The sequence below is a fragment of the Epinephelus fuscoguttatus genome, linkage group LG11 (assembly GCF_011397635.1).
Source record: "Epinephelus fuscoguttatus linkage group LG11, E.fuscoguttatus.final_Chr_v1".
Classification (NCBI taxonomy): domain Eukaryota; kingdom Metazoa; phylum Chordata; class Actinopteri; order Perciformes; family Serranidae; genus Epinephelus; species Epinephelus fuscoguttatus.
The window spans coordinates 15,311,871-15,333,322 of NC_064762.1; the positions used below are offsets into that span (position 1 = coordinate 15,311,871).

General features: G+C 42.2%; 1 protein-coding gene across 3 annotated transcripts in view; it reads right to left on the reverse strand.

Moving 5' to 3' along the window:
* Positions 1-21,452, reverse strand: part of LOC125896769 (disheveled-associated activator of morphogenesis 1-like) — a 75,723-nt gene that overhangs the window by 8,865 nt on the left and 45,406 nt on the right. For 2 of the 3 annotated variants that reach the window (XM_049589630.1, XM_049589629.1), the window contains exons 3-17: positions 19,047-19,136; positions 12,118-12,189; positions 10,873-10,967; positions 10,088-10,421; positions 9,868-9,978; positions 9,633-9,736; positions 7,986-8,052; positions 7,765-7,882; positions 5,195-5,333; positions 4,911-4,969; positions 4,611-4,798; positions 2,230-2,538; positions 2,033-2,140; positions 1,058-1,087; positions 584-681 (exon numbers count right to left, since the gene is read on the reverse strand). In XM_049589630.1, the coding sequence (XP_049445587.1) occupies positions 584-681; positions 1,058-1,087; positions 2,033-2,140; positions 2,230-2,538; positions 4,611-4,798; positions 4,911-4,969; positions 5,195-5,333; positions 7,765-7,882; positions 7,986-8,052; positions 9,633-9,736; positions 9,868-9,978; positions 10,088-10,421; positions 10,873-10,967; positions 12,118-12,189; positions 19,047-19,136 (1,922 nt within the window). The remainder of the gene's footprint in view (positions 1-583; positions 682-1,057; positions 1,088-2,032; positions 2,141-2,229; positions 2,539-4,610; positions 4,799-4,910; positions 4,970-5,194; positions 5,334-7,764; positions 7,883-7,985; positions 8,053-9,632; positions 9,737-9,867; positions 9,979-10,087; positions 10,422-10,872; positions 10,968-12,117; positions 12,190-19,046; positions 19,137-21,452) is intronic. The other variant, XM_049589631.1, reaches the window with a different exon arrangement.

Genomic DNA, 21,452 nt, shown 5'->3' on the forward strand with positions numbered 1-21,452 from the left:
CAAAGAAAAGTGTGGCCTGGTGGAGATTTGGTGGTAAGTAAAGGGGTGTCTGTCTGATCATCATAAAACCTGTTAGTTATCTTTAATGGTGGTGATTTGAGCCATCAAAGGCCTTGATCAGCAAATGAGACAGATTCCACGTGATTATTGTGTGTACCATATATGACATCCTACTGTATTTTAAATTAGGAAAATTTGTCATGTCTTTGTAAACATCCCATGACCTCATACTTGTCTTTTTTTCCCCTGTGTAATGCTATTTTTTTGTTTTGTTCCTGTACTTACTGAACTGAAAAAAAATGTTAAATAAAAAGTATTAAAAAACAACAACTGATAATACAGTCCATGGTGGCTTGAACCTTGGAACCACTACTTGCGGCCATATTTATGTATAATTATTATTAAATTTTTATTGTCCCTTATTGACCAACTTGAAGGATTGGAGGATTACATATCCTCAAATATAAATTTTGGAAAGTAAAATTAACTTAAGACACAATGAGAAAACTACAAATAATTCCATCACAATCTCTGGTGTGTCACTAATGTTTTTATGAGTGTCAAGACGCAGATAAAAACCCACCGCGAGAGGAGGATGTTGCAGTTTTGAGCTCGACGGCCATCGATCACTGACAGCTCCTTGACTTTTTTAGAGCTCAGTGTGTCGTCCTCTGCCTCTTTCTGTGAGCCAAGTGATGAAGACGTTAGAGTGCAACAAGACATATTAACATGTAAATATTAGTTTGAGTTAGAGTCACCCACAGACACACAACAACCAAACCGACACATGCCCCAAAATCCCAAAACAAAAGCTACAAATACATCACAGAAGTTTGAAAACAGTCACACAGGGAGGTCGTCACACTGATTAGTACACACATACGACACACAACTAAACGCAGGTGACTCTCTAACAGGTCGTACATTCTGTTGGACACACATTGATTCATCAGAAGAGAAGGACACTAGGACATCATGTGTAACAAAGTCTGACTGAATCCACGAGGAGCGACAAAAAGTCATATCTGTATATGGACTGTACTGTAAGTGCACTCACCTGTTTGCTGTTATTGATCATAAAGAAGTCCTAAAATGCAGGCAGGAAGCAGGGAAGATGTAAGCACTCATTATTAGAATAAGTAAAGCAGTTACGTGACAGCAGCCCATAAAAAACAAACAGCAATCAAAGCTCGTTCGGCACTTAGATGACGATGGATCCATCAGTAATGAAGTGAGCAGCAGTGAGACGTGAGTGGGTGTTGAGTCGATCGATACGTGCTTATAGTTCACATGCTGTGCACATAAAGAAATCAATGTCATATTTCTGTTTAAACTCAACAGGCCGACACTGAGGATCGAAATTTAGCAGATGCTGTCTTTGTATTTGTGAAAGACGCTTCTTATTAATTCATTTTCAATCTCATTATGTGTGTTGAACATGCTTAAGGCCGTTAGATTGAGGTGAAACACAGTGCCTGTTGACATCTTGAACTCTGAATAGACATGCTCATTCTCTTCTGTACGACTAACAAAGACACTACTGATTATTTATAAAGATCTAGTGATTAAATGAATCGCAAACTGAGGCCACAAGAAAGAAAAAGTCGATTCTGAGCAGCTCAGTCATGCATTTTCAATCACAAATGGCAAAATGATCAAAACCACAACAAAAAATGGCAGAAAACAGCATTCCATTCAAATGTAAGAAAGCGTTTGAGATGATTCAAGCATGACAGTGTTGCGTCTAATGAACCCCAAAATATATCTGGCACTTTCTCCCCTCTCTCCTTCCTCTGACTTCAGACTGACTCTTGCTTTTTTTGGTATTTATCTGACCTTTCCCCTTCTCCCTTCTCCAACTTTGCTTGAGAAATCAAAAGTTGCAAAACAGGAGAAATTTTAGAGAATCTCGACACGAGCCAAATCCAAAAATGCAAGCCAGCTCAGCCCGCAGCCACCCAACCCATCTGACCCCGTCCCTCTCTGGCACTATGTGGTGAGATGGAGAGATGAACTGTGCTGTCCTTAGTACCTGCTGTCTCTGATAGGCTGAGAATGTCTTCTCAATGTCCTCCAGATCCAGGATTTTGAAAACCCTGGCATCGTCCACATCCATCCACACTGTGCCCTCCAGTTTATTCTGAGCAGAGGACAATAACACATGTATGTTTATAATCAAACACAAACCATCATATAGATTTTATATTCCGGTGTCTGCACTCTTCTCACCTCAGCTAACTTGGCCCAGTTGAAGGACTTGAGTGCATTGGCTGGCTGGGGAATGTTCTTCTTCTTCAGAGAAGGTCCTAGGGGTGCTCCCGGTGGGGGAGGGATGCCTCCGATGGGTGGGCGTCCAGGAGGAGGTGGGGGTCCTCCCGGAGGAGGCGGTGGGGGAGGTGGAGGAGGCATCATGCCCCCAGGGGGCGGCGGGGGAGGTGGGCACATTCCTCCAAAAGTTGGCACAGGCGGAGGAGGCAGAGGACCACCGGGGGGTCCGGGGGCGAGGGGAGGACCTCCAGGAACAACAGCTGCTTGTCTCTGCAGGGAGGGGAGGACACCAGGGAGATTTAACATGTTGCAGAGTTTTTAATACAGTGGGAATGTTATGGTGCAACTGTTTATGTGGATCAAAAAGCCTCTGACAGAATGATCTCTATAGGAATCAAGCAGTCTGTTTACAGTGTTCATTTGGGGTCTTTTCATACATGACAACATATTGAATACGTTCCTCTCTTCCAGCTAGAGCTCTGATTCTCTGCCCGAGCAAAATATATTCCTCACTATTCTCAGTGGCAGTTCTCGTGCGTAAATGGCACTTTGGCAGGAGTTTTAATGGACTGAATCAAGAAGGGAAGAGAGAGGAAGACGGGGAGCTGCGACTGATGGAGGGAAAGTGACAATGGAGCAATATAGTGAACTTGAGGAAGGAGGTAAAGCACGCACAGGAGAGGGGCAGAAAAAGGAGTGACAGACTGCAAAGCTTCTTGGCAGTGCTTGCTTCTGCCTCCTAAGCAGTGTGACAGTGTGTGTGTAACATGCAGCGAAGAGCTGTGATCATCATCTGAACAGCCCTGTGCACACTAGATGCACCAAAGGGCGCAGCAAGCTCTGTCAAACCTGTCGTGCAAAAGACGGCAGACTATTGAAATGACAGAAGGAAGAGAGGAGGGAGAAGTGGTGCGAAGGGACACGTCAGCCCTTGTAATTAATGTTTTAATTTAAAACAAAACATGTTATTATATGTAAAAAAATATATATATATATATAATTTTACAGTAGGAATTTGTGCTTTTAATCTGCATTGGGCCCAAAATGGGTCGGACCTGATTTTTGTGCCTGATCAGAGCTTTTATTCCTGCTGCTAAAATTCAAAGGTCACCTGTGACAAGGGTGGGAACCACTGTCCCAGAATACCAGTGTTTAGGAGTTGAATACTTTCATTACTTTTTAGCCTCGTTTCCACCAAGCAGTACGGTACGGTCAGTTCGGTGCGCTTTTTTTCGTTTCCACTGTGAAAAGTTGTGGATGGTAGTCTCGCTCACCAGACCTTTCTCAAGAAAAGAAAGGTCTGGCTGGGCCGACTCTCACTTTGAGATTGGAGAAAAAAACACCGCGGCTGCTTGTACTTCTTTCAACCAATCACAATCCTTCTGGGCAGTGCCACAGCAACGGTGCGCTTTTTTTCGTTTCCACTGTGAAAAGTTGTGGATGGTAGTCTCGCTCACCAGACCTTTCTCAAGAAAAGAAAGGTCTGGCTGGGCCGACTCTCACTTTGAGATTGGAGAAAAAAACACCGCGGCTGCTTGTACTTCTTTCAACCAATCACAATCCTTCTGGGCAGTGCCACAGCAACGGTGCGCTTGCAAAAATATTGCCGGGGGGAAACAGGTTTTGGTGTAACATGCCCACAAAAATATCGGCTACAGGACGCGAAACCATGGCAGAAAAATGGCTACATCCCCGCAAGATCAAACACCGCAAAAGTTAGTAAAGGACGTGTTGAAAACGGTTGAAAACTGCTACACAACCGGAGGTGGTAGGGCGGGACTTCAGCGGGTGGCTCGTTCTGCCCAATGAGAGGCTGATCTCTGCAGCAAACTTCCGCCCACTCAGACTAATTGGTCAGTAGAGGACGCTCACTCTGCTCAGGGCTGAGTTGTGGCTGGTTTTGAGGCTCATTTCGAGCCTCGTTCTGTGGACGATAAACGAGGTGCAGACCTTCCTCTGTGTCACCACTGATGTGGAAATACAGTGAGTGCTGGACGGAGCAGTGAGTGACAACAACCCCAGCCACATTTTAGGGTACTGTTTGCAGTGGAAACTCTAGGATCTAGGTACCATGTCTGAAGGGTTACTTTTGGTTCCAAAGGTACCATACTGAAAGTATTTGGTGGAAACGGGGCTTTTGTGTAGCATGTTTTTTAACGCATAACTTTTTTTACATTTTCTTATTAGTTTCCTCCTCATCTTACATTAGATTCCTCTTCACTCATGTAAATATAGCTTTCCTATCAATATGCAATGAGATGGAAGTGAGAGAAGGTGCTGTGTGAGATGATTATGTACAACTGTGTTTTGTAAACTGTAGTAGAGTATAAAGGACGACGTACGGTGCTGAGCTCATGCAGTCGGGTAGTGAGTTCGGCCACTTGCTGTTTGACATTCTTGTGCTCGTTGGACTCCTTTTCCAGCTTCTCTTTCATCTTGTTGAGCGTCTGCATCATGTCCTCCTTCTCCTGAGTCTTTGCGTCACACTCACGCTCCTTCTTCTCAAACTTCTGCTGCAGCTCGTGGTGCTCTGTGATGAGAAGCCACAGCGACGTGTTCATCAAATCATGACTTTACTAAAAATATGATTTTAATTAACAAACGTTTTCTATTTCAGGAAAGTCATTTAGAGTCGTACAAACCTTTCCTCATTTTCTCTGCCTGCTCTTTCCACTGTTTGACCTCGTTTTCATTAACCAGCCTGCAGAGAGGATGACACATAATTACCTACAGTGAACAACTCCACTCATTGTTTGTCTCAACATAAAAGGGAAGCTATTTTTGAGCCAACACTGTCGAGCACATGGTTTGGTTTTTTTCCACTCCTCATAAAACACAACATTGTTCTACATTCTTCAATCCGGCAGCCGAGTAATCTGCTCCATGCAGTCACTCAGTCTGTCTCAGAGGAAATCAGAGGACTCACATCCGGACAACGTTCTTCACGTTAAAATTCTCCAGTGGCGTGACGTCGGGGTCGTGGCCTTTGTCGTTTTGCAAGACCATCTGCTGGACGATACGATCCAACAGCAGCCAGTACTGCACCGTGTTACCACTTCTCTTATCTGAGGAGAAAGAGAGGAAGAGTGTCTCATCAGCCAGCTGGAATCAGTCATCAGGATTAGTGTCTCCATTAGTGCCTCACAGCAACTGCTGAACTGATTTTCTAAAATAGGTCTGTAACTGCTCATAACTGAGGAGCCAAAGAGAGGCAGGATAATTACAGGTTACAACAAGGCAACACGTGTTTACTGTTGACTTGTTATTTAGTTTAAAACCTTTTAAACACACACACACACACACACACACACTGCATTACAGTGAGAAGGCATCCTGTTACTTTACCGTGATAAATGTTCAGTGCATCACATCATCTTCATGGATATTTTTCTGATTCCTCTTCCTATTTAAACTTTACAGGATTTTCCTACAAAAAAACAACCTGCTGCAACCTTTTGGCAGTGGTTATTTTTAGCTTCTAGCCAATGACAGCACGCAGGTGAGGTCAGGACTCAATCAGGTAGTACCAGCACGCATCCAAGAGGAAATTAAAAATTGCGGATGCAGCTCTGGAAAAATTGTGCATCGAAATGCCACGCCAATGACATTTGCTCTGAAACAAAAGTGAATCTGAGGTTGGCTTTCACTTTCACTTGAACTGGCATGCACTGAATAAGAGGATGGGGATGAACAGCGACGCACAGTTGGCCTGTTTTCTGTTGGACAGGTAGGTGCTGGTGGTTAGCTTAGTTAGCTTGCTAAAGTATTGTCTTTTAAAAATGGATGTAACGTTAAACTTCAATTAGTAGCCCAGGCTATCATTTGCTTCAATCACTGAAATCAACAGGCCTGTATTTGGGACAGGCCTTTAATTCACACAAAACTGTTGCTCAGCAAAAATCGGGAAAAACGACCAAACTGTTTATTTAAACCAGTATGAATATTACTTGTATAAAAAATAGGTTTCAGATAATACATCAGGGTAAGTTACTGCACCCGACATGCCGATACGTCACCACCTTATCCTGTTAAAACAACATTCATAACTTGGATTTATTTTTGTGAAAACTTCTTTTGATCTAAGGACCCTTACAGACCAAAGGAATATGAATAACTTACAGGGTAATCAAGGAATAGACACATAATTTGAGGTAGCCAACAACCTGCTTTTATACATGCAAAGAACTTCTACAAAAATGACCTGCTTAGCAACCAGACCAGGCCTCTAATTAAGACAGGTCTTTATTTGTCAAAATATGTAGCTACACCAGGCTCGTAAAAGGGACTGTGCATATAATTGGGACTTCGCTTTTAATAGAGGTTTTACAGTATTATTAAATCTGGATACTGGGCCTCAAGATGGCGCCTATTCAGTCCAAAGATAATTATTCATCTGGCACACACACTGAAGAAGTTTCTAGCTTCTGGGTAACTTTCGGGGTATGAAGCCCACTGAATATGTGCACTAGTATTTCTCCCGCTGGCTCCGCCCACAAGGTCTCAATCAGCCCATAGACTTCACATTGTCACAAAGTTTTAAATCACTTTTCTCAGCTTGAGCAAAGTTTTACAAATATAAAACCTCAATGGATTAAAAATTCATAATAGCAAGAGCCATATTGACTTTGTTTGCAGTTCAAGGTGTCCTATCAACAGTTTTACAGATGTCTCTTTTATAATTTTGTACTATGGGGAAAATGATCTTTGGGCCACAGAAGATTGTTTTGCTGCAATACCGTGAGTGGCCACTGGGAAAAACTGAACGCAAGGCTGAGCTGCATTTCTGTGGGTGTGCGACATTACAACAAATGTAATGCTCCTACAATAGTACCTTGCAGTGTGTGTGTGTATGTGTGTGTGTGTGTGTGTGTGAGTAAGTGGTGTATGGAGGAGGTGCCAGGCTCGAATGCGGTGTTTGATAGGACTTAACGACAATCCCTGCAGAGTATACCTTTAAGTACCATCACAGGCACTTTATTAACTCTTGACCACAGCTTCTGTATTCAAGGCTGAAGTGTTAATTACACTCTTAATGCCTAAAGAAAGTGACTGAGGGGGGTCTCGTTAAAAAGCCACTTAAAAAGGGAAGATGGTGGCTCTTTGTTTTCAAGTCAATTGAGATGGGAAAACTGGCAAATTATAATCAGACTTGATGCTTTAAAAATAGGGTAACAAAACCACAGCAGTCACCGACTTTGAGCTAGCAGAGTATTCAGTTTGGCAGGGAATGTGCTTATTCAATTTGCGGACTGACTAATCTGCACAAAGTCAACATCCTTATCTGTCTGGCCAGAAACCAGGAGGTACAGATGTTCTGTGTGTTGTGTGGGAGTAATAATACCACCTTCTTTGGAGCCTCATTATATTTCAGGATATTGTAGACTCACCAGTTTTGAGTCAGCACAAAAGACTGTGAACTGTATTCTGTGCGACAGTGTTTGCCTTAAGGTTTCATAGTGTGCAGCCCACTTATAAACAATTGAAGGAAACACTCACGCGGCATGAGGAGGCAGTGATGCAGGACAGACATAAAGTGCGGGTGTGCATCAGTGTGGTTCATCTTCTTGCGGATGAGATCGAAAACTTGGGTGGCACTTTTGGTGTCTATGTGTACCTGGAGGAGAAGAAATGCAACAACAACAACTGTATGAGTATCTCCTGCTGAATATTTTACAGTCATAAATTATGTAAGACTAATGTCATTTTTTTTATCTTACCATCTCAAAGCGTTTTGCCAAAGCCAGCTCATCCTCGTTCCGCAGCATCTCAAAGTAGTCTAAATGCCTGAGAGGGTGAGAGGACTGGATTAGAAATTTAGAAAGATCTCTCTGGAAAGCATAGATGAAATACACAATCAAATACATCATCTGAAGGACAGATCTCATCTGATGTCTCATGGTTACATGTAGTCGTTTTAATGCAGCATACTTTTCACTTGCCTGAGTAGATTTTTTTAAAAAATATTACTTTTACTTTGTTACATTTGGATACTTTCATCAAACTACCTTTATTTATTTATTATTTTATGCATACATTTACACTCTGTTAAGAGACAAGTGGTCAGCTGGTCCCAGGTCTACTGGTGCTCTGTTATCCTATCAAAGCCACGCCTCCGTGACTCTATTTTAAGCAGCATGATAACTGAAGCTACTATGGCTTTCAAATAATGCTAGCAGCGGATATTTACAGACAAATTAACAGCACTCAGTGCAGAGGGCTCCAGCTGTGAACACTGGTCTGAAGTCAGTACATCAGAGAACCGCACTGACACTCACCTGACAGTAAGTGTGTCTGTTGTGTTAATGTTTATAAGTTTAATAACATATACACACGATACATCATGCTTAAAAACTACTCCTGTTTTCTGCCATAATGTAGGCCTAACTATTAAGCTAACAGTGTTCAAGCAGTATGCATTTTGCTTTCATTTTATGTGGACATGCCTGATGTAATGTTTCAACCACAGCTATTGGTTGAAGTGAACACACCTGTATTTAGAGGGCCATTAATGATGAATCATCACAGCACTATCTCCAAATTAGCCTCAGTGAGTCATCTGATATGAGACTGTCAGTAAGATAAGAGACTGATTTGGCCACTTCTCTAATCTGATTGTCTTTATGTGATTAAAGATAGCTGGATTAGGACGTTGGGGGTCACACTTGATTTGTGGCTGTGTGTGGTGGGAGCTGGGACATTTATACTGGAGTGATAGAAGATGAAGAACACTGTAACATGTTGACACTCCTTATATTTACTGTTTAACATGACAGGCACAGTCTAATATGAACATGCACATGCTTTGCTGATTTTTTGCCAAATGAAAATCACATCAGGGATACAGACTGGGAATATTGTATCGGGAGTTGGCTGTGGTCAGCGAGACATCACCACCACCCACTTGAGGGCGGGCCACCCGGCTTTTGGACCTACTCCAGAGAAGGTCCATCTACGGCACAGCTTGGCGTGGCACAGCGCGTGTAAACTGACAATGTTAACACAAATTAGTGCAGCATGGCTTTACTTGGTGCGACCAAGAGTGACAATGGAAAAGTGACGAGGGTATTCTTTACCTGAGGAAGGCCATCTGTGGTTGAGATCATTCCAGTCATATCCACATCAAATTAAAGACTGCTGGTGTTTTTACTTTTCATTTTTTCGTGAATACTTTTTCTCTCTAGGTAGTATTTTGATGCCTACCTTTACCTCTACCTGGGTAGTTGTTGTTGCAAATTAACAGTACGAGGTGTGATTGTGTTTTTTGGATAAGAAACAGCTGTCAATAAACACTGACTGACACTCCTCTGGTGCAGATTACTTCTGTCAGAGGTTGAGACACTACCTTTTTCTCCGTTCCACCTCACCTGTCTAATGTGGAGTTTTCATGAGAGCGTAGCTTATCGATCACAGGTTGGATCCCCAACATGAGAAACTCATATCGTAGGTGGATACGGAATTCCAAACTTGTCTGTTTTAGGGGAGAAAAGCAATAAAAAGGATGCACACAATGTTTTAAAGAGTCTTAAATGAGTTGCAGAGGGACACGATGACCTTCAAGCGTAAGAGAGGCGTAAAAGCTGTCTCATGTATATAAATCACCTCTCCAGCTCCTTGACTCAGCACAGCGTTTATAAAGGACATGATGGCTGTTTTCAGGTTGACCTCATCTCTGTATCGCCCCGTACTCCGGTCCAGATCGTTAATAAGTGTCTGTGGGATGACAGGTTATTACAGTTACATTAAGTACCTTCACACCATGTTGCCTTTTAAACAACTTTATCTATCTGCAAAACTGTGCACTTGACTTTCTCCCACCCACCTGAAATCTTGTCCTCTCGCAGGCAAAGCGTTGGTAGTGCAGCATGGCCTCCAGGATCTTTTTGTGTCCGCCGGGCACTAGACACACAGCGCCCATGATTTCCAGCACTGCCACCTTAGTCTTGATGTTCTCTGTGGCCAGGCTCTGAGCGATGATGTTGATGCTCTCGGAGTGCGAGAGGACGTGGGCGCGGCCCTGCGAGTTGTTCATCAGAGCTTTGATGCACCCAATCAGAGACGTGTGGATCTGCGACTCCGTGGTCTCGTAGTCCATGCTCTTCAGGAAGTTCAGGATACATGTGAGGCCGTCCAAGTCGATAAAACGGGTCACGAACCTGAGAGGAAAACGAGCACAGGAATCATATTAGTTTGGCAAAACCAGGTTTAATGAAAACAAATGTCCTTGAATTAAGCTGCAGTATCACATGCAAAATATCTAAATGTATGTGTGTCTTGTCTCTCTGTTTCCTTGTGCTATAACTGAATCATCCTCAAGAAATGTAATAAGCAACTCAGGACATTTGCTTTTTAAGTGCAGTGAAGAGCTCAGGATCCTGAAATAGAAATGCTTTAATGCACATTCACGTCAATGTAAAACCTTCAACCAACACTGCAGTGACCTTTACAGGTGCTCACTTCTTCAAGGACTCATTTACATAATGTTGTGAGCAACTAAGAAAGAGTGACAGACAAGGTGAGAGAAGGTTAAATGAAAGCAGATGTGACGATGGATGACATTATATGTAAAAGACAGGACAGAGTGAGATAAAGGAAGTATTAGTCCACCTCATTGGTTGTGTCCTCAGAGCCGTCTTCAAGCTCTCTATGGTTTTGTTCCTCTCTTCCTCGTCTTCTTTCTCCAGGGCGAGGAGCGTCTTTCTCTGTTTAACAACAAATTCAACATGGTGAAGATCTAAGTCTGGAGATGAGTGTACTAACTAGTTGTAACGGACCGTAAATAAAGATGGACGACATAATAGCTCCCCAAAAGTGAAGCCAAAAAGATCTTGATCGCCCCCTGAGTGGCTGGCTGCAGTGTAGGTCATAAACCCCGCCCCCTCCACGTTAGCAGATGGGACATGGGCCAAACTGAAGACTCAAAGTACATGTCAAATAAGTTTTTCACAAAGATGGTTTCTGTCATTTTGGGTAGCTCTCATGACGCTGATATTTATTCAACTGTCTTTTTTGACAAAGTTTGATTTTAATTAGTTATTTGATGCTATAAAAAGAGGTTTATATGTCATGATTGACAGCTGTGTGTGCCTGTGAGCAATGGTGCTGCTCATTATTGGTCTGACAGGTGATTGTGCGGGAACTCGATACCCAGGAGATCGCTACTGCACAGACTCTGGCTCCAAATGACGTCACCGGTGCAGGATGGCTGCACCAATATCCCGGATATTTTGGCTTCATTTTTGTACAGTGGGGGGAAGTGGAGATGTGTTGTCCATCTTTATGTACAGTCTATGAGACAAACCCACTGGGCATGCTGGACAGTTAAAGTGCGCTTTGGATAGGAGTGTGTTGACTGGCAACAATCATTGCTTCACATGTTTTCACGCGCACGTGCATCAGACCAAGGCGCAGCTTTGACTGTGGTCAGTCAGACTTGGTGCACTTAGTGTACATTTGAAACCGGCATAAGATTTAAGACCTACTTTGATATACCGAGCTGGTGCACTCAGCTCTGAGAGACAATTCACAGCCAAAATAAAGCTACATTTATCGGTTTCCAGTGATGTACTGGTAACATGGAAAACACATTTCCGGAGAATAAAAAAATCCTTTATTAAGTATATTAATTGCAAACTTTCTTATTTGTTAGATCACTGCTAGCTTCATTCAGTTGAAAGTTGTCAAGATGTATTTCTATAGCCCAAACTCACAGATTTGTCTGGGTTTTACAACCTTGGACTCTTGAATAGGGTAAGAAAATGTCAAACAGAAAACAGGTTGTTCTTCCAGGACTTTTCGTGACCATTTTTATATGCAATAAAGAGAGTAAATACAGTTTATGTTTTTACTTACAGCTGCCATTGAATTGAGCTGATCAATGTAGTATTCTGGCCAACTAGTCGCACTTTTGTTTTCTTCTTGTTCCTGAAAAACAGAAGTAACAGAGAATTAATGACACTGTGCAGAGGTCACACAAAGATAAGGAAAAACACACAAGTTAATTAGAAAAAGATGTGTTTGGATTATAAATATTAACAGGGAGCAACTGGGATTTATAAATATAAGGCTGTGGTCTTGAAGGAAACATTTCACAAAGTCACACGCGAGGACAAGTTGTTATTTGGTTCATGTCACATGTTTGAATACATCAAAGTTCAACTGCGAGCCAGATGGACAACTTCCTTCCATCATTTTCAGATCAACTGGCTTCGCTAAACGTTGAAACATACAAACACACGGGCAACAGAAGGTCCGGGGCATAAATAGCCAAAAGCCAAAAATGGAGCAGGAACTCAAAGTAGGACGACACAGATATCCAGCCCATTTCATCATGAGGCGCTTTGGTGAGTTTCAGAGGTGGTGAGAAGTGCAGAAAAGAGAGCACAGCTGCTTGAGAAAATCTTCAGATTAGCAAATGAATGTTAAAACTGTGGATTAAGGACACGGCCAGATTTATGCTGAGATTAATCTTCCTGACAGGCACGTTTGTGGAAAAAAAAACACAACAACTGCGAGATATTTCTTAGATGATTTAATTTTCTAACTCAAAGGAAAAACACTGAGGACTGACTTGACCGTGAACTTGGCTCGTACATAAAAGGGTCCCCGGCTTTCATTTTAGCCCTCGCTCCATTAAGCACAAGCGAGCTGTGACCATCAGAAACTAATTGGGCGTCATTTAATAAAGCGGCCTGCGGAGAGTTGGCCGCTCTGACAGAAACTGCGGGCCTTGGCTGGTCTGCGGGGATCGTGCAGTGATGGAAAGGTCTGATCCTGCTGTTCCACTCGTGTCCGGTGCCAGCTCGACCAGGCGGGCGCTGGAAAGAGTTCAGTCCATTAGTGGCGCAGACGCAGAGGTGGGACCACTTCCTTTTGCATCTTAAAGAGTTCATCTTTCACCTCGGAAGTCAGCACTCTTCAAACGCTGACATGACTCCAGTTTATTTAGGGTCATGATGAGAGAGAAAAGTGGGGAGTGTGTTTCTGAGAGTTTATTTTTTCCACATTTGAGAACGTTAAGATCAAAGGCACATTAGCAAACAGGAATCAATCTCAGTTATTTAGAGTCTGCATGAAAGAGAAGTTAAGTTACAGCTCTGTCTTCTCACACAAGGGCTTTTTTGGGGGGTGCGGATGAATTCTGAAACCTAACTGCAAAATCTCTGCTAACAACCAGATCAGTAAATCTGCCTCTTGGCAGATGATGCATCCTAGAAGAGAGCTGACAAGGAGGAGGAAGGAGATTGATTCTCTGCAGCATTATTTCATCGGCTCAGGTGCCCAGCCAAACCAAACAGCTAAAGCTTTGCTGCTTTGACTGACTTATCTCCTCCCGGCTCGGCCCGACTTCTGAAGCCAAGAAACCTCTGGCGAAAAAGACCGCCCTCATCATATGCGGACTCAAAGCGCCCCGTTAGTGACCCCACCTTCCTTCTTATCATCCCTCCTGTCAGACACACAAAAGCTGCACCTGTGGAAGTGAGGCCTTCCTGTTTGCCTTGGACAACCGACTGCTTCCTCTGCGTCTTTTCTCCACACACACACACACACACACACACACACACACACACACACACACACACACACACACACACCCTTCCTCTGGGCTCAGATGAGTTTGTATCTGTCTGGTCCGGGGCCAGAGCCTGCTGCAGAGTCAGCACTATTGATTCTCTTTTGTCATCCCCCCCCCCTCCCTTCTGCATGTCAGTGCTGCACGTAAAGATTTGTTTCCACCTTCACACCAAGCCTGAAGCAACCCTGCATGATCTCTAGAAAGCTGTGCAGAGGCAGAGCAATATTTGGGGCTTATTTCAGGCTAACTTGGGCCCCGGGACTACTCCTAATGAGGCCACTAACTGGGACACAGTAAAAACGGGAGCACGCACTGTGCTGTTTCCATTTCCACTACCTTCTCTCGCCATGTTGCTGCTGGCTAGTGGATGCTGTGTGCAGCCAGAGTCATAAAAACATCAATACTTGGGCTTTTAGGTGAAAAGGAATATTTCGTCGTTGCTTTTAGGCCTCTTATCATATTAACGGACTCAAAAATACTCAAAACTTACCAATTCTGCATTAAAATTAACTGTCCAGATAAATACACACTATTGGCACATATAATAAAAATAAGCTTAAACGCCTGCTCCCTGTGATTACGATAAGAAGATCAATAACACTCTCATGTCCTTATGGTAAATATGAAGCTACAGCTAAGCTAGCTTAGCATAAAGGCTAAATTCAGACTGCAGGCAAATCAGATTTGTTTCTCAATCAAGATCTTTAAGACAGACTGTCAGCACTGTTGTCTGCAAGTGATCAGATCAGATTTTTGTGTCCAGACAACACCAGCCTATCTGCATGGGTTGCTCTGGTAGTGACGTCGGTATCAGTAACTATGTAGCTAAATGCTAAGTCGCATTGCAGAATTACCTACATCGCACCAGACCAAATTTGTTGTGTGTTGCGTTGCAACAATCCAATTGGAATCACATTTCGAACCACCTCTAAATGTGGTTTGGATCCAAACTGCAAAAATGTTTGCATTTTTTTTTTTGCTGCCCAGACTTTCTAAATCAATCAGGATATACCAAAAACAGATTTGGGCTGAAGTCTGAACAAGGCCAAAGACTGGAAGCAGTGGAAAAGAACTAACCTGGCTGTGTCCAAAGGTAACAAAATCTGTCTATCAACACCTCTCAGTCTCACTACTTATTTCCCAAAATGTTAAACTATGTCTTTAATGATTCTACTCTGATTTTTTTGGGATGCTCCAAAATATTTGAACAAATCTAATGTCAAACCAAAAATATTTATTATTTAATATATCATGACAGGGATGAGGCGAGCAGTGGTGAGAGGTGGTTACATTTTCTTCATTCATATTTAAAGGTCCAGTGTGTGGGATTTAGTCCATCTAGCAGTTAGGTTGCGGAGCTGAAACTTCTCAGTGTGCCAAGCGCGTAGGAGAACTACTGCAGCTCTATCTAGAGCCAGTATTTGGTTTGTCCATTCTGGGCTACTGTAGAACAACATGGCGGACACCAAGGAAGACGACCTATTCCATATGTAGATATAACAACTCAGGCTGCTTTCAGACCTAGAGCTGTCTTGCTTTGGTCTGAATCAGGGACTAATTTTGGTGCACATGTTCTCACGGCAGCATTTATAAACAGACCAGATAAAATGCTTAGTGCGAGAAAGCTGCTCTTGATTGGTCAGAATTTCCATGTGGGAAAAATCCAGGAAGTAAACCAAACGTTGAAGAAGAGTACACTTGAAGATAAATGTGACACTTTCTAATGTCACAATGGAGGGACAACTACGCAGGTTGATTTTAGCGCTGCTCATCGTGGACTATATTGCTGTCATTGCTCATTTTAGTCAAACCATACAGTTTGAAAACGAGGCGCGGCTCCAACTAGAAAACAATGTTTTGATGCATTGGATGTGCTGAATGTGCATATTAAGGCAGTACAGGAGGAGGTGCACATTAATAATCCTCCAGGACTGTAACATGCTCATGTTTAACCCAAACAATGTGTCATGTGACTGCAGTTGGTTCGGATCGAGGTCGCCGGACCAAGGCCACCTCTTCAAGAAAGTCTCAGTCCGATTGTTTTGGTGCACACCTGAGCGTGATTGCTGTGTTCACACCTGCCCAAACGAACCGCAGTTAGGGGGCAAATGAACTTGAGTTCAACTAAACCGAACCAAACGGGGCAGGTGTGAAAACACCTTCATTCTATGTTTACAAAAACACAATGACCCCTAATTTCAGGTGATTCTAAACTAATAAGAGTTAGTTATGAATCTTTCACAGCCCATTTCATAGCCTACCATGCTAATAGATGTCCCTAAATCCCACACACTGGACCTTCAAACTCTCTAGGCCCAATTTTAACAACAACAAAAAAGAAATAAACAAGAAAAGCATAAAACCAACACCACTTATATGTTCTTTGTATGCGTGATGGGGCTTTTGCACAAATGGCATGTCTTCCTGCAGCTGTGTCTTCTGGGGACCTGTACTGTACACTGACATGCAAACTATCCATCCATCAACCTAAATCCCAACACTCCTCACCTGCAGTTTGTAACCGGATGAAGGAAAGTATGCTCTGTCTACATGTGAGTCAGGACAGGATATCCTACACAGTCATACCTATGCCCCTGAGAAACACTGCTGTAAGAACGCAAGGTAGCTGGGAAGCTCAAATCAAGTTGATCTAAACTAGACCAGGCGTCTGCTTTTTCCTGCATGCAAGACAGGAATTAATATACAGGGAAAGGAGGAACAGCTGACACTCCTTTTATCACCAAGACAAGACGTAATGAAATATGACACGGTCACAGCGTGCTAGAGTATGTTATGGCTACACGAACGCTTTGATAGGACAGGTGTATTATCTAACAGGAGAAACCGCATGATTAAAAAATCCTCCCTTTGAATCAGGGAGGACAGTCGAACAATGAAACCAGGCCCTTATAGTCTGGGAAAAATAACATTCTTCGGAGTCATCAGAAACAAGATACTACTTCTGAATTCAGTCTTGCAGTATATTTCAGTATTTTATGATTCCTGTCACTGGCTTCTCTGTTAGAGGATTATCTAATGGAACAGGCTGGATTTAGCGTCTGTGTTACTCCCTCTACACATCACTATTTTTATATCCACCTTGTGTAACATCCACTTAGGCGAGTTATTCATAGGGGAGCTTTGAAGAGGCAGCACAGACTTATTATGTTTTGAGGAAAGTGACTGTAATTGGAGAGATACATAACAGACCGCGGAATAAAGTCATTAGACAGTACTCTGGGTGGTACTTAAGTGGTGCATTTGAAATGTTAAGGTTATTCTTGTCATTCTAATGTATTTCTAATGTCTTCACTTAGAGGCAGTTTAGTTTGACAGTTTGCAACAAATATGTGTGTTCTCACCTAATAGGCAGTTATATACAAATGACATTAAAGGAATACTTCATCCCCCAAAGGACCACTTGTGTATCAATTACTCACCCCCTGTTACATTAAATTCATGACGAACACTGTTTTTCTCACATCCCTTAACGGTGAACGAAGAATCCAAAAATGGAGAAAATTCTTGATGAATTCAAGTCATGGCTACAATCCAAGTCTCATTTATCCAGTCGTGCGCTCAGTACTTCCCAAACAGACAGTCCTTTCTAATGGGGAACTGAACTTAAAGTGAAACCTACCTATGCTCTCTTCAAAGCCAGACTCCATTGACAAAAACAGTACTTTTACCTTGTTGAAAACGGGAGTTGCTGGTCTACCACTGCCTCGATCAGTTAGTCTGTTTGTGTTATTGTGTGACTTTGGTGTTTTTAAAGTTTAGTTTGGATTCACAGAAGTCACACAATAACACAAACAAAACTAATTAATTGAGGCAGCGGAACACCAGCAGCTCCCATGTTCAGCAACGTAGAATTACTGTTTATGTCAATGGAGTCTGGCTTTGAAGAAAGTAGAGAGAAGTTTCAATGTAAGTTCAGTTCCCCATCGGAAAGGGCTGTCTATTGAGGAAGAAGTGAGCATACAACAGGATAAATGAGACTTGGATTATACTGCACGAGTTATGTGAGAGTTTGTTAACGGATGTTTTCATATAGTTTTGATGTTTTTAAACGCAGACACCCATGACGTCAATTCATCAAGTTTTTGGATTCTTCGTTTACTGGAGGCATGCCAGAAAGACAAAGTTTTACTCACAAATTCAACCTAACATGAGGTGAGTAATTGATACTAGGGCTGTCCGCTAATAGTCAACCAAACATTAGTCAACCAGAGAGGTCATTAGCCAGCAAGATTTCATCGGTCGCTAAGTTGCAGAAAACAAACAAACGTGAAACTCTATCAGGAGCTACACCTTACCAAAATACATCAAAACCTCTATGACTGGACAATATGGGAATAAATTAATTCGAAAGGACAGACACAGGAAGTGTCCTCGCTCAGCAGTCAGACAGGAGTCAGGTTAATTTCCAGGGCTGGTACCTGCGGTTATTCCACAGGCTAGTTAATAACATGTCGGGCAGGAAATCCAAAGTGCGGGATCATTTTGAGAAGGTGAAGGACGAACCCAAGGTGATATGTAAACTCATCTTCATTGGTCGACTGCAAACATGATGTATCATCTGAAACATGGAAGTGGCTACATGCCCATTAGCCACTTAGCACAATCATTACTGCTTTGCTGACAGCGTCATTAACAGGTGGCTCGCTCAGTGTGTGACGTGCACTTGTAGATAAAATATCGGCCTATGTTAATGAAGGTTCATTAATACGGTTTTGTATTTCTCTGTAATGTAGCAGTGTTAACAATGTTACTGATACTATTCTTTCTCACACCTTCAACTCAAAGCATTGTGTTGCCCCGCCCAAAATACATCATTTAATAATTAAATCAACATGGTAAACATGCGGGCGACTAGTCAACTAATGGCCCTAAATGATGACTATTGGTCGACGAGGAAAATTCTTAGTCGGGGGCAGCGCTAATTGATACACAAATGATCATTGGGGGTTGAAGTATTCCTTTATTCATGTATTCCTCTTGCCTGTTGTGAGCAGAGGAATACAGTAATACAAGGTTTTGTGGTTTTGTGTTTGAGAAACTCACAGCTTCAAATACCAACAAATCAATGAGGGAGGCTATTACACAAACTTGGCAGGATATGTGCAGACATTATTCAGAGAAAGCAGCAGCGAGCTTGTGGAGGCTGATGTAGAGTTTGACATGATGCACAGTGAGAGTCTTTTACCTTCTTCTTGCTGCAGTAGATTTGCCATTTCTTCTCTGCAGGCAGAGCAAACATGGCTTCCCTGTGCTTCTCTGTAAGGTCAAGCTCGTCCTGCGAAGTGGAAACATACAAGAAGAAAAGGTTGAGACATGTTGGTGAGGAAGGTTCAAAGGAGGAAGAAACATTTTAAATATGTCCTCACAATCATTTACTGATGACTGTACAGAGAAAATAATATTTAATGTCTAGGAGAGCGTCATTCTCAAAACATTCTCAAACATTATGAAACATCCGTATAAATCAATTCTGTTTTCCCCAAAACAAAAACATGTGCCAGGAGCAGTTGCACCAGAGCCCTGCCCTCAGTTTGACATCAGTTTGTTCTAAATCTCTTCCTATCAGCTGGATATCACCGGGCACTCTTATCGTCAAACTCAATGTGACTCTTAATCAAATCAGATGTCTTCCAGCCTTTAAACGTGTGAGTAATGGGGAAGAGATAAGGCGTGGCCTGTCTGCTCAACATGTGGTAACAAACATCTGGAGACAACATGCGTCACAACGTATAACAGATATTTCACAGAGGCACACAAAGGGTGCTGCTGGGGAGACCAAATACCAGAGAGCATTTGAACACTGAGAACATCTAAACGCAATTAAACTTATCAGTGAGTTTTAATTTGAGACTTTGCATGTCAAGACCAGGGTTTCCCACATGTACTGGAAAACCTGGAAAACAGCTGACCAATTTTCCAGTCACGGAAAACACATGGAAAACTAGAATTACCGCCTCGTGGTTGTAAGCACCAGTCAAGTTGCAGTTACAGTTTACCATCCATGTCTGTGAAAAAAAACAGAATTACAAATGCATTCTTGAGTTATGGCCAAAAACATGTTTTGCGAGGTCACAGTGACCTTTGACCGCTAGCTTCTAATCATGTCCAAATGGACATTTGTGCCAAATTTGAAGTCATTTTCTTTAGATGAGATATCGCATTCATGAGAAGGAGATTAATGCAAGGTCAAAGTGACCTTGACCTTTGACCACCCACATCTAATCTGTTCCTCACTGAGTACGAGTGGACATTTGTGCCAAATATGAAGTTCCCTAAAGGCTTTCTTGAGATAATACATTCATAAGAAAGAGACAGACGAGGCTACAGTGACCTTGACTATTACCCTATGACCACCAAAATCTCATCATGCCATCATTAAGTCCAAGTGGATGTTTGTGCCAAATCTGAAGAAAAATTCCCTCAAGGTGTTCTTGAGATATCACGTTCACAAGAATTGGACGGACAACCCGAAAACATTATGACTCTGACCACGACTATCGACAGCACAGAGGCATAATGAGAGAAAAGTACAATGTCCTGGAAAATCCTGTGTTTTCCTGGAAAAATGTTTCAACATTCTTCATTTTTTTATTCATCTGAGAATGAACTATCAGAGCTCACCAAAAGAGATGACACTGCCATATGAAAGTTACGTTCAGGATAATATGTTTAAATGGTAGTTTATGAACCAGAGCGGTTATCGGTTATGTTGCAGAAACCCTGCAAGCTCGCCCCTCCAAGTCCCGTCACACGCAAGCACATGCAGGTTGGATGTTGGATTAAATTATGACTTAAGTGGCTGAAACGCTGATAAACGTAAATTAATCCTTCAAATGTAAGATTAGCCACTGCTGGTTGGTAACTGTGATAGTTTTTCTCATTATATTGTCATTCTATGATTAATATTTCATAATTTATAGATGTGTAAGAGATGATTTCACAGATAAGTTATAACCATAGACTGCACGTCTTTTAAATCAGACTTCAATAGAGAGGAGCTTATTAGTGAATGGCGCCATCCCTGTCTGTCATACCAGCTAGATCAGAGAGATAGATAAGAGAAGTCCTGGATAATGATCTTAAGAAAAGAGTGTGAACTGCAGGAGCATCAAACGGATATTTTAGGCATTTAACATCACATTTGTTGGACACAATTTATCCACACAGGTCAAATCTAAAGGCAGTTCTGCTTAAATGAGCCTCATGTGAAAAAGATGTCGAGTCATGAGAAAGCTTTTAAGCGATTTAGTTCCAGGAGACAGTACTGTAGGTAGAGTCAACATCTATCTAAACACAGGTTTATTCTTTCTTAGCTGCTATTTAACCAACAACTGCAGATTAAGTTAATGTGATTCACCCAACAGAGACTGACTGTTAAATGTTTTCTGGCTGCTACTCTTCATGGGAATTGCCTTTGGGGATGTTCTTTTCTAAAGCCACTGATGTATCTCATGAATTACACAGACTAGTACGAAGTGAATGGGAAAAAGGCAAATAATGCTGGCCTTAGACAAAACAATTTCTTCAAGAGATTACACTGTCACAGACAAATTTACAGTGGTGGAATAAAATCAGGAGAGTTTTGTTGGAG